We start from the raw sequence: 13,186 nt of genomic DNA, 5'->3' as shown, positions 1-13,186 counted from the left end.
ATTCCCAGATCTTCATATTTCTATAAAAAAGCAAGATATTATTTTAAATTCAGGAAGCGTTTCACAAATGATCTTAAAATTGAGTCCTAATTTCTGACATGGAATTTCAATTTTATAGCATCAAATATTTTGCTCAATACAGCCTTAGCTCCAACTAAAATTTAGATCACTGAGGCATGTATTTTTTTGTCTATAAACTTACTTGTGTGAAAATGGCTTTTGTTAGAAAAATGACAGCAATCAAAGGGGTGTAATGCTCCAAATCGCCACTGGTCTGCGCTCAAATCGTGGAGCTAAACCAAGTAAACAAATTACATTTATTGAAAAGGTCTCTATCGCTTTTGGTTCCGATGCATTATGGAAGATTCCTCTTCCAAACGGGAGACTGAATTTCAAGGTAACTTTTGCTTTCTGTTGAAGGAAAATTATGTCGATGTCTGTCCACCACGTCGGTTTGCGCGTGCGTGCGTGCGTGCGTGCGCGTCTTGAAATCTAGGAAGTAACATTCGCCAGAAGTTTGTAGTAGAACAGAGACCGTCATTCGCAATGGCTGACAGAAATTTAATTTCTTAAATAAATGCCCAACGTCTTTTACAACCCCGATCAGTGGTTGAAAACCGGAGCTTCCTGGTTCACTTGAATTCTTCCATCGTTTTTTTTTTTTTTTTTTGAGGAAATACAGGTGTGGAAGGCGTTTTTCTCCACACTTTGTGCGACTGGATCGGTTAGCTCCCACTCGACGCTGTTCGATTTTCAAAAATGAAATAAAAGTTGGACATCTAAAGGTAAGTTTATTTTATTTTCTGAAACTTAATTCTGTATGACATTTGTCACTTGTGATTTAATGAATTTGTTGTGGGGGAGAAATCTGTGTAGTAGTTTATTTCCCATCTGATAGATATCGGCTGAAATGATTTCCTCTTTTTGTTTGGTGTCATTCCCTGCAGTGGATCCTGGCAGAGGTTTCCGAGTTATGCTGACGCCTGCCCCCGTGTATCAGGATGAGTTCTTCAGATGGAGAGGCGCTTGTTGTGCAAATTTACCACAGGATGTCCCAGGACACGGACACTTACTGTCCCCTGCAGGTCAATTCTGGGGACACGGCAAGGTTGGTTATCTACAATGCCGTCACCACTCTAGACCTGGATCCCAACCAGGAGTACAACCTGCTGGAGATCACAAAGAAAGACGGAGGGGAGAAGATCCTGAAGGCCGAGGAGTTCCTTTTGGATCGAGTTCGACTGTGGCCCAGTCATTTCCAGGGTTGGCACCCCAAGAGCCAGGGGTACTACTTTATTCTGCAGTCAGCCAAGAATGGCAGCGACCAAGCAGAAAACAGCGTTGAGGAGTATGACGATCTTTGTAATCTGCCCACAGTGACAGGAGACAGTATTTTGGATGCTTTACGGGAACGCTTCTACAAGCACAAAATCTATACTTACATCAGCAATATCCTTATTGCCATCAACCCCAATAAGTTCCTTCCTGTCTATTACAACCCCAAGTACATCAAGATGTATGAGAACCAGCCACTCGGCAAATTAAGCCCTCATATATTCGCCGTCGCTGACCTAGCCTATCGAGCCATGCTCAACAAGCAAGTTAGCCAGTGTATTTTGATATCGGGTGAAAGTTGCTCTGGGAAAACTGAAAGTAGCAGTTTTCTCATCCACTGCCTGACTGCACTCAGCCAGAAAACATACTCAACTGGTCTGGAGAGGACCATCCTGGGAGCCAGTCCAGTGCTAGAGGTAGGTAACCATGGTTTAAGCTTGAAGTCACCACATAAGTGTATACATGAAACCTAATACAGACACCTCTGGTGTTGTGGTCTGGATGGGAAAAATCTGAACGACACTCAGTAAACACTGGTTACAGGTTTTCCACAAGTAGACATAATGATTTGCTGTCAATTTACAGAAATGGTAAGTGTTAGAATGTGTCTAAGCAGTCTTTAGAGCTTGCCATCCTGTCAGCAAATGTATAATTTTTTGATTTCGCAAATACAACTGTTTTTAAGTTCACGTCAGCACTTTAGCACGTATTAATCAAATATTTATGCTTAAAGTGATCAATATTCAACTGTTTTTCCTATTTCATAAAGTTGGTTTTATTAAATTCATGAAGCCTGCATCTACCTGCTTTTAAAAATCCAATTATTATTGATAAGCCCTCCTGGACTTTGAATCACTCATAAAACAGTTGGATTTCATACTGAACATATCCAGTTATGTCTTAATTCTTATTTTTTCCACTGCTTTTCAGAAATATTCTCATTAAAATCCTCCCTCTCCCAAAATGCTCTCACGCAGGGATTAAAATGAAGGAATGAATGAATGAAACAAAGCATGCAAAATTAACACACTGTAGGCTCCGAAGACGTTCAAAATATCTTTTCTTACGGGTCAAAATTGGACCCATAAGACAATCTTTGCACCCTTGTGGTGTACAGCCCACATGGAAACATAAACTAAAAAGAAGTATCACTTTTTCTAATTATGGGGTCTCTTTAGGAACAGTCATAAAATTTCAAGTAGGAAAAAAATATGTTAAGGTGTTTTTTCTATAGCTAAACATGGTAGTGGGTCACTTTTGACCCGCAAGACAACACAAGGGTTAAGCATTTGAAACATTCATTCTCAGCTAAAGTAATAAATCGGTGACAAAATCCCTTTTTTGTGAGGTCTGCTAATCTAAATCAACAGTGATATCGTGACAGTAGTTGCTCATTTCCAGCTGTTTTTGAATATTGTGCTGTTTTTTCATTACTTTGATGTTTTAAATCATGTTTCTAAGCCAAAATTTAATTATCTGCTGCTGTCTCATTCTCTTTCAATCAGGTTTGTTCAGAAAAGGAAAATGATAAATGAATAACATTTCCTCTTTATACAGGAAATGTGCAAATTTGTCAGCAGTCTTTGCACCAACTGGCTTATATTAGTATAACCAATGAGTGCATAAAACACTAATATAAATTCATGGAAATTTTGTTTATGAAAAGATGGTATAATAAACATTATGGCCTTGGGTAAAGTACCACACTTTTGGTTCTTACATTAGTTTGTTTTGCTATACTCCTAAAAAGATTTCCTAAAAAGAAGCACTAACAATAATGTAATGTATGTGTGCTGGGAGCTGCTTTGGTTTCACTTTCACATTTCTAATATAAAGGATCTTTTATAGCCTCAGCAGTGTGTAACAATTGGCTTGTTGGTCCTCTAATACATTGTTTTCTTTTTCAGTTTATATTAAAACTTTGCAACATGTGATCGAGTGCAAAGCAAGATATTCATTCAAATGAAATTGTACACACTTTTGCTGTGTTGAAGTCTCACTATGAGCTCAGTGCATAGTGTTTAATTCACAGAATAACTGACCTTTCAGACAGTCCCAGCCCACCAAACTATTAACACACAAACCAACTCATATTCAAATATTTTTATGACAAACTGACCAAAATGAAGTCACCATCTTTTTGAACAAGTCCGACAAGTTTCTCAAACTACAATAAGCAACATCTTAGGTAATATTTCACTCAGTCCTTCTTTTGAGTAATGTGTTTGTTTTTGTTTTTTTTTATTTATTTTCCTCTCCTACCAAAGTTCAAATTCAGGGATATTTGGCTTATGGAGAGAGTGTGGCTTTGTCTATGTGATTACACTTTTTGAGCAAGATAAGTGGCCACAAGCACTTACTCGAAAGAGGGCAAGCACCATCATTATTCGTAACATCATTTGCCTCCCAGGGATTTCATGCATTTTACAATGATACATCTTTGTGTTTTATCTGTCAACGACTACTCATTAATACTTATTCATAGGGTCTCCTTCCCTCCTTCCCTTGATGCTACAAACTGCCTTGAAAATGTGGAGAAATATTTTAAAGTTGGAAGCGAGGACATAAGGATGTGTGCCAGTCAATCTTAAAATTGGGAGAGTTCAAATCATTCACAGGTGAATGGGCTTTCATAAGAGGTTGTTAGTGGATTTTTGTCATTTGAAATGTGATTGTTGAGCTCCACAAGGGGAATGTGCAGGGCGTTGTCTGTGAAGTAGCAGTGGAGGGAGAGAAGAGAAACAACATGTCAGAACAGGCTCAGCAAGGTTTTACAAATCCATACAAAGGATATCACCTCTCTCTCTCTCTCTCTCTCTCTCTCTCTCTCTCTCTCTCTCTCTCTCTCTCTCTCTCTCTCTCTCTCTCTCTCTCTCTCTCTCTCTCTCTCTCTCTCTCTCTCTCTCTCTCTCTCTCTCTCTCTCTCACACACACTCACACTCACTCACTCTATTTACGTAGATGCATACATTTTGTTTCCCCCTGTGAATGGAATTTGTTTTCAGGTCAAGAGTTGTAATTTTGCTTACTTAATGTTGTAGTATATTCTATGGCTTTCCATATACAATACATGACCCCCCTGGCACTTGAAGATGCAGAAATATATATCCGAGATATGATTTTTATGATTTTTAAATTCATTTTCTGCTGCCTGATCTTGATCACTGGGTCATGCTCTGTTGAAGTTTACCATTCCCCTTAAGTATTTTATTTGTTTGTTTGTTTATTTATTTGTGTATGTCAGGTGGATAATTCCTTTTATTGAAAAAAAAAAACATTAGAATTAAGCAAAACATTGCAGAGACATCAACAAAGGCTGCAGAATATTTGTAAGAAATATAATAAAAATTGAAGAACAAATTAACTATTTATGTCAGATGAATATCAAACATACAGAAATACCTCAAAACTTTGTAGAATTAACAATATATTTGTGGGAATGTATGTGTGTTTTTATCTATATATGTAGATCATCATCAAGTAAATATTTGCAACAAGAAAATATCAGCTTAAAGTTCAGATTGGTGATTAGTTAAAATTCATGCAAAAGGATTCATAAAGGATAACTGAAATGGTCCATTCTGCACAAGGACCACATTTTATTTGCATTTTGCAAAATTGTATCAACTTAAAGGATATGGTAAAGGATGTATGTGTGTTTTTATCTATATATGTAGATCATCATCAAGTACATATTTGCAACAAGAAAATATCAGCTTAAAGTTCAGATTGGTGATTAGTTAAAATTCATGCAAAAGGATTCATAAAGGATAACTGAAATGATCCATTCTGCACAAGGACCACATTTTATTTGCATTTTGCAAAATTGTATCAACTTAAAGGATATGGTAAAGGGCAGCCCTGGTGGAGTCCAGCTCTCACCGGCAACAGGTCCAACTCAGAACCAGCAATGCGGCCCAAGCTCTGACACCGATCACAGGGACCGAACAGCCCATATGAGGGGGTTTGGTACCCCGTACTCCCGGAGCACCCCCACAGGATTGCCCACAAGAAAATGTTGATTGCCTTCTCCAGATCCACAAAACGCATGTAACTGGTTGGGCATACTCCCATGCCCCCTCGAGGACCTTGTCAAGGGTATAGAACTGATCCACTGTTCTACAGCTAGGACGAACACACTGTTCCTGCTGGATCCGAGGTTCAACGACCCAGTGGACCCTATTCTGCTGCACCGCTGAACAGACTTCACACGGGAGGCTGAGGAGTGTGAACCTTCTGTAGTCGGAGCACACCCTCCAAGGTGATCCCTATCTTTAAAAAGGGGGATCACCACCCTGGTCTGCCAGTCCAGCAGCACTGTCCCTGACATCCACGCAATGCATCAGACATGTCAGCCAGGACAGCCCTACAGCATCCAGAGCTTTGAGGAACCCAGGGCAGACCAGGGCTGCAATTTAAGAGCTTTGTGACTGCTTCAGCAACTTGGGCCCTGGAATAGGTGTGTCCATTCCACGGTCCCCTGGCTCTGCTTTTTCATTGGAAGGTGTTTCAACAGGGTCAAGGAGGTCTCAGAAGTATTCCTGCCACCAATCTACAATGTCTCGAGTTGAGGTCAGCAGTGCCCCACTCCCACCCGTACACAGTGTTGACAGAGCACTGTTTCTCCCTCCTGAGCCACTGGATGGTAGACCAGAATATCCTTGACGCCAACGTTAGTCATTCTCCATGGTCTCCCAAACTCCTCCCACACGCGAGTTTTTACCTTGGCACCCACCAAAGCCGCATGCCGTTCGGCCTTCCCAGTACCTGTCAGCTGCCTCCGGAGCCCAACAGGCCAGAAAGGCCTGATAGGACTCCTTCTTCAGTTTGATGGCATCCCTCACCACTGGAGTCCACCAGCAGGTTCGCGGGTTGCCGCCCCAACAGGCACCGACCGCCTAATGGCCGCAGCTCTGACAATGGAATGACAATGACAATGGAAGCATCCGACAATGACAGTGGAAGCATGGAACATGGCCCATTGTCACTGATTCTGTTCATAACTTTTATGGACAGAATTTCTAGGCGCAGCCAGGGCATCAAGGGGATCTGGTTTGGTGGCCGCAGGATCGAGTCTGCTTTTTTTTTGGCTTCATCAGGCCATGATCTCCAGCTCTCAAGCAGCCGGGATGAGGATCAGTACCTCCAAATCCGAGACCATAGTGTTCAACCGGAACAGGTCGAATGCCCCCTCTGGGTCGGTGAAGAGGTCCTGCCCCAAGTGGATGAGTTCAAGTATCAAGTATGAGTTCAAGTATCTCAGGGTCTTGTTCAGAGAAAGGCATAAGGAGCGCGTGATGGACGGGTGGATTGGTGCGGCGTCTGCAGCAATGCGGACTCTGTACTGGTCTGTCGTGGTGAAGAGGGAGCTGAGCCAAAAGGCAAAGCTCTCAATTTACCGGTCGATCTACGTTCCCACCCTCACCTATGGTCACGAGCTGTTGGTAGTGACCAAAAGAATTAGATCGTGGATACAAGCGACTGAAATGAGTTTCCTCCACCGGATGGCCAGACTCTCCCTTTGAGATAGGGTGAGAAGTTCGGTTATCCGGGAGAAGCTCAGACTAGAGCCACTGCTCCTCTGCACAGAGGGGAGTCAGATGAGGTGGCTCGGGCATCTGGTCAGGATGCCTCCTGGACGCCTCCCGGGTGAGGTATTCCGGGCATGTCCATCTGGGAGGAGGCCACAGGGAAGACCCAGGACACGCTATAGAGACTATGTTTCCAGGCTTGCCAGGGAATGCCTTGGGGTTGCCCCAGAAGAGCTTGACGAAATGGCGGGGGAGAGGGAGAGTCTGGGTCTCACTGCTCTGGCTGCTGCCCCCACTACCCAACTTCAGATAAGGGGGGGAAGATGGATAGATAGAGGATATTTTTATATAAAAATTGTATTGACATTGAATTATGGTCAACTCAATGAGGCTGTCATTCTTTTTCTTGAATTGATGAATACAACTGGTGAACTTGTTTTTTCGAGGAATACCCCACCTTGCTCAGTAATCATTTATATCTTACAGGTGGTCTAACGCAGTAACCTAAGTTTACTTTTTTTTTTCTTGTTTTGCTATTGAAGTTGATGAACGATGATTGTCACCCTCTATTTCACCACAGTTACGATAGACTCTTAACTAGTTTCTAAACCTAATGCAAATTCAAAGCCATTTTGTTTATATTTTAGGTATCTAAAGAACTGTATATTCATAGAAAAAGAATATTCACGGACAGGAATCAAATAGATACTTGGTTATGTTCAATATGATTGATTTTTTTTATATATATTTTTTTTTTATTGCTTTGTTTGGCTTTTTCAAAGTAAAATGAAAAATCACTTTGGAAACTTTCAACTTGCATAATTAAGTTTTGGTTAACTTAATGTTTTCCGGTGTTTACCTACAGTTATGCCTTGATTCTTCATAAGTTTTGGTCCATTCAAAGGAGTAGCCACATGTTTCCCAAAGTCTCAATAGCCTTTCTATAACCCTCTATTGTATTTATGTTTCTTAATAGTATCTAAAATGTGCGATAAAATGGCGAAACCTCTTTCCCACTGCATACCACCTCAAACTGTCGCTCTGAGTTTTGACTTCATTTTACTGCAAATGCAATATTTGCCAATTGTTGATTTCAATTGGTTGAAAACTAAAGCCATGCATGTCTATGAATACAGTGAGAATCTGCACTGAAAATGAACATTCCAAGGTATCAATATTGTATTGTAAGCATGGCTTCAGTGCTGTATTCACATTTTCTGTCATAGATTTTTCTTGTTAGCATGACCCTAAGAATAGTTCCAATTTAGATTTTTTTTTCCTTCAAAGAGGAATGGGTGAAATTCGGAAGAGGGAGCTTATTTAGATCTACCTTGTAACTGAGTGGATTATAAACATTAGATACTATTTTGAGCATGATGATTTATTGAACAGTTTCATACGCAACATAACTGTTTTTTTTGTTATTTGGTGACTTTGTCTTCTCCTTTCGGCTTTTCTCTCCAGGGGTCGCCACAGCGAATTAACCTTTTCCATCTAACCCTATTCTCTGTCCTACCTTCTGCTGACTTCTGCTCTCAGTCTAGTTTCCACTGCTCTTTCCCATAACTTAATTGTACGGCTCATCAACTTTATCCCTCTGCAGTTGCCGCAATTTTGCACAACCCCCTTATTAAAAATGGGCACATCACACATCGTCTCCATTCTTCAGGCATCTTCTCATTCTCTAAGATCCTGTTGAATAATCTAGTAGAATAAACTCTGTGGTCTACAATAGTCACCTCTTCTGCCTTTGCCTCTCTTTCATTTTCCACACTCATCAGCTCTTCAAAGTACTCCTTCCATCTTCCCATCACTCTTTTAGCATCTGACAATATATTTCCCTCTCTATCCTTAATCAGCCGGACCTGTTGTATATCCTTTCTATCTTTATCTCTCTGTTTTGCCAATCTGTATAGATCATTCTCTCCCTCCTTACGGTCCAACCGAGCATACAAGTCATCTTACGCCCTTTGTTTTGCCTTTTCTACCTCTGTCTTGAGTTTGATGACATGTAGATATAATGTTGGAGATTGCAAACCCTTACCTTGCAGTCCATCAGGAAAAGATTTGGTGGCCAGCAGGGCCATTTATGTATCTTAAAAATTTGCTGAATTTTCTATTTATGAAACTTTTTCCAACCTAAGTTTGTTTCACAGTCCCAGCACCAATTAAAGGTACAATGAAAGTAATTTATAAGCCTGTTTTAATGATCTTTGAGCACAGAAAACTGTTTTCAAATTAAAGTCTTCAAAGATTGTGAAGATACCAGTAATGATGGGGATTGCGATATGAATCCCTATGGCAACATAATGGATTGGGCTGAATTCTGTGGTACAAAATTTATTTATCAAATTCATACTGATGGTCAAACTTCAATCTATTAGGTAATTTATCCTATCCATGCATATTTGTAACTCTGGCTGCATACAGAGTACAGATTTTGCAGTGATAGCATGTCTGCGGGTTCCTTTCTTTTTACTGTAAGACATCTTGGATGACCAGACTAATAACATCTGCTCACTCCAGTTATACACTAGTTGGCCAGCCTCCAAAAATTTCATTTGACTAAAATCTTGTTTCTATGGAGATTCTATAACAGAGATGGTGTAGTGATTCCCCCACTTTTACACTTTTACACTTTTTTTTTACACAGAACTACGATGTAAATGAGGCTTCACCTTTCAGGAACTAGCAATGTTTACTACTTCTCAGCATCTTCTCAGCAGCTTAAAAAATAGCAGTTGGGATTGTTGTCATCATCGTGATGGCCTGACCAGATTCAGCACAATCAGCTTTTCATTGGCATAGACAATGAGGAGGTGGCATTCCTTCGTAAAATAATTCAGCAGCAAATGTAGCTCAATACTTCCACCACAATAAACCAAGGGTACTTGTTTAGTAATAGTACTTTTGTTTTGTGCTTATTGTGCTGAGGAACTACTGGCTTTTTTAAAGTATGGTACAATTAAATTCATGTAGTGTTATTTTTTCCACTTCTGCTAGTTATTATCATTATTTCATTTACTGTGGTGCTGTTTTTATCTATGTACTTTGAAGGCAACGCAATATTGAAACCTCCAAAACATCACATTGCAGCCCATGTCAGTTATCAAAACAACTCTGAACATTTTTCACTTTAAAACAAACAGAAATATTTATAACAGTAGTTCTAGTATCTATGAATATTTTCATCATACTTTCTTTCAGTTGCCATGTAGATCGAATCAGGGGAATAAAATATTCAATAAGAAACAAGATTATAAATAAGAGCAAGATGTGGACACATCCCTCAAGGGTGGCCAAAAAATCAGTCAGCAATTTTTAAATCTAAGCTTATTACCATAAACTGTTTTACTGATAGATTTCTAGGGTAAAAACAGATGCATTGGCATTGATATGATCCTACTGAAAGTTTCACCTTGCTGTAACTACACTGAAAGTTAAAGACAGATGCCATCCAGAATTTGAAATGTTTTATGTTATTGACATTTTGCTCTGTATATGTCTTCGGTATTTTGATTTGTGTGTAGTAGTCAGCGAAAGTCGACCTTACAAAAGTAGCAATGTACATTAATGAATAGGAAGGTTTCTGTGTTTTTAACAGGCATTTGGAAATGCAAAGACCACACAGAATAACAACTCAAGTCGTTTTGGAAAGTTCATCCAGCTCAACTATCTGGAGAGTGGTGTCATCAGAGGGTAATCATCCTCAGTTTTGTATAGAGATTTTTTGCAGCTGTTTGGGATTTTTGAACAGAATATTCACCTTGTTATCTAAATGTTTACACAGTTAACTGTCCAATAGGGACTATATAAACCCTTCCTTTTTTGTCTCTACAGGGCAATCATTGAGAAATACTTACTTGAAAAGTGCCGAGTGGTTCAAAGAGACAAGAGTGAGAGGTAACAGACTCATTTGGCTTCTTGAAATATCAGAAAGCCTTTGAAAGTGTTTCCTTGAATTCCAACAACAGTACAGCTCTCTGTACAGTGAATCTTAGAGAAGTAAAACAGTTTAGACTATGCTTGCTGTGATTGACTGTAATGAAAAACCATGACCTTTGACCTCTAGGAGCTACCATGTGTTCTACTATCTGCTGGGTGGAGCTTCCAAAGAAGAGAAGGAGGATTTTCATCTATTAAGACCAGAGGATTATCACTACCTCAACCAGGTACCTTTGATCGATACCCTTTTGCGCAACTGGAAAGGAGCAATGAAGGTTATGGGCCACAAATGCTTTTTTCTTGTTTTTATAATGGAACAAACATGGTTTGTGAGAATCCAGCCATGAAATATCTTAACAGGGATCTACATGGGTCCATCCAAACTGTCAAGCCTGAGACCTTGCACACAAGAATTTCCTACTGATTCAGACACAGCTTGATTTTCTTCTGTTAAAGTGTTACAGCTAGAGGTGACTTTGTAGCTATCTAATAAATAGCTTATTTCATGTTTTCACAGTATGAGCATAATCAGCTGCTGTAATTCCCTTACCTGTCTATAACTTTCTTGTTGTATCCTTTTAATACCTTTGTTTGATTTTATAGGGAGAACTCCTAATAGATGTTGAGGAAAAACTTGGACAGGAGTACAAGAGGCTTCATCAAGCCATGGAGATGGTTGGCTTCCTAACATCCACCAAGAAAAAGTACATATGGCTCTATTAACATCCCTGATTTAAATGTTGCATCATTTTAGTTACAGGCTGCATACTTGCATATTGAGTAAAAACAAAAAAATTGTTGCAGAAGGATTTGGGTTGGCTCTTGAATCTAAATTAAGGCCAAACAGTGAAACCAAAACTGTTAAGAATGTTACTAAGTACAGAGCTAGATGTTGTTAATGTCCACATGACTTTCAGTCCAACAATGTCAACAGTGCTGTTAGCTTATCTTGCTACAAATCACAGAGGAAGACAAGTCCAGGTATCATAACTGAAAACTATTGGAAAGTTTCTGCTCTCTGTAGATACCTGTAACAAGTCAGAGCTTGTCAAGTCAAGCAGGAGAAAAATGCAGCATGCATGTTAGCAAGTGCCTGGCAGCCTCAGGTCCTCACCCACACTAGCAGAAGTAGCTGCGAAGTTTCGTATAGCCTTCTTGATTCTCTTGAAGTATTTCATAGTTACACTGGAGTCAAATGTTCTTTTATCAAGTCACATCTGATCCAAAAGAGTTGGCTGTGTATAATGTAAAATATAAAATGTCAGAGTCAAGACATACATTTGACACAAACAACTACTGAATGAACTCTGGTTAGATGGTATGTTTGGACCTGATTAAAATTGGATTCTACATATGTTATTTTAGGATCTTTGTTACATTGTGCTTGCCACCTAATGTGTGTGTGTGTGTGTGTGTGTGTGTGTGTGTGTGTGTGTGTGTGTGTGTGTGTGTGTGTGTGTGTGTGTGTGTGTGTGTGTGTGTGTGTGTGTGTGTGTGTGTGTGTGTGTGTGTGTGTGTGTGTGTGTGTGTGTGTGTGTGTGTGTGTGTAGCATATTTTCCATCCTCTCTGCCATTTTGCACCTGGGCAATGTGACGTACACATTGTCAGAGAACACTGAACACCTTGAGGTGGGACCTGCTGAAGTTCTGTCTACCTTGTCTGACTTGCTCAAGGTACATCTTTGAAGTAAATTATGTTAACTTTTAACTATTGAAATATAATGAGATGAGATGTGTCCCTATCACACCTAAAATGGCAAGTTTTTGTTAAGATTATGTTTTAACCTTTTTATAGTTGAGATTTACATTACTATCTACTTCCGGCGCTGACTCGGGCAGCTGCCTGCCAGAGTTTCTCCTCATCTTAGTGTCTCTTTTTCCTAAATTTTCTACTTTTTTTTTAATTCTATTTACTTCTTCTTGCTTTAGTAACACTTTAGTTAAGAATTTGCCAAAACAAGAGATATTGCTCCATTCGCTATTTCTTGTCAACAATCTTCTTCGGGATAAATAAAGTTATTCTTATTCTTAGTCTTACAATTTTTCTTGTTTTTTTTCTAGGTAAAACAGGAGTTACTGGTAAAGGCTTTGACCCAAAGAAAAGTCTTCACCTCTAATGGCACAGTATTTTCACAATACACACTACAAGAGGTGCGGTGTTGTCATATTTTTTTAAATTTCTTTATGTTTTGAACTTAGTTTAACTTAAAGGGATTCACCCTTAGAATAAGCATGAACTTGCTATTACCAATGCATCATCATTGTTCTCATTGTGAGAACAATGCTGCAACAAATAAGAAACAAGAGGCTGTTTTAAACACTTGTGGGAATATGTGTGCTGGTCAGGTCAATCAGGCTGTGCCACAGAAATGTTT

General features: G+C 39.5%; 1 protein-coding gene across 6 annotated transcripts in view; it reads left to right on the top strand.

Moving 5' to 3' along the window:
• Positions 1–382: 382 nt before the first annotated feature.
• myo9b (myosin IXb) overlaps positions 383–13,186 on the top strand; it is a 31,166-nt gene continuing 18,362 nt past the window's right edge. For 2 of the 6 annotated variants that reach the window (XM_086175705.1, XM_086175706.1), the window contains exons 1-8: positions 490–785; positions 948–1,751; positions 10,471–10,565; positions 10,707–10,769; positions 10,939–11,038; positions 11,415–11,515; positions 12,362–12,485; positions 12,873–12,962. In XM_086175705.1, coding sequence (XP_086031831.1) covers positions 1,002–1,751; positions 10,471–10,565; positions 10,707–10,769; positions 10,939–11,038; positions 11,415–11,515; positions 12,362–12,485; positions 12,873–12,962 — 1,323 coding nt within the window. In that variant the 5' untranslated portion in view covers positions 490–785; positions 948–1,001. Of the gene's footprint in view, positions 398–488; positions 786–947; positions 1,752–10,470; positions 10,566–10,706; positions 10,770–10,938; positions 11,039–11,414; positions 11,516–12,361; positions 12,486–12,872; positions 12,963–13,186 lie in introns of those variants that run through there. The other 4 variants (XM_086175709.1, XM_086175708.1, XM_086175703.1 and 1 more) reach the window with 3 other exon arrangements.

This window comes from Fistularia commersonii, chromosome 28 (assembly GCF_037954325.1).
Source record: "Fistularia commersonii isolate RoL2024-O1a breed Wild chromosome 28, RoL_Fcom_v1.0, whole genome shotgun sequence".
Lineage (NCBI taxonomy): Eukaryota > Metazoa > Chordata > Actinopteri > Syngnathiformes > Fistulariidae > Fistularia > Fistularia commersonii.
The sequence above is the reverse complement of the archived record's forward strand: the minus strand, read 5'-3'. Positions and strand labels throughout refer to the sequence as shown.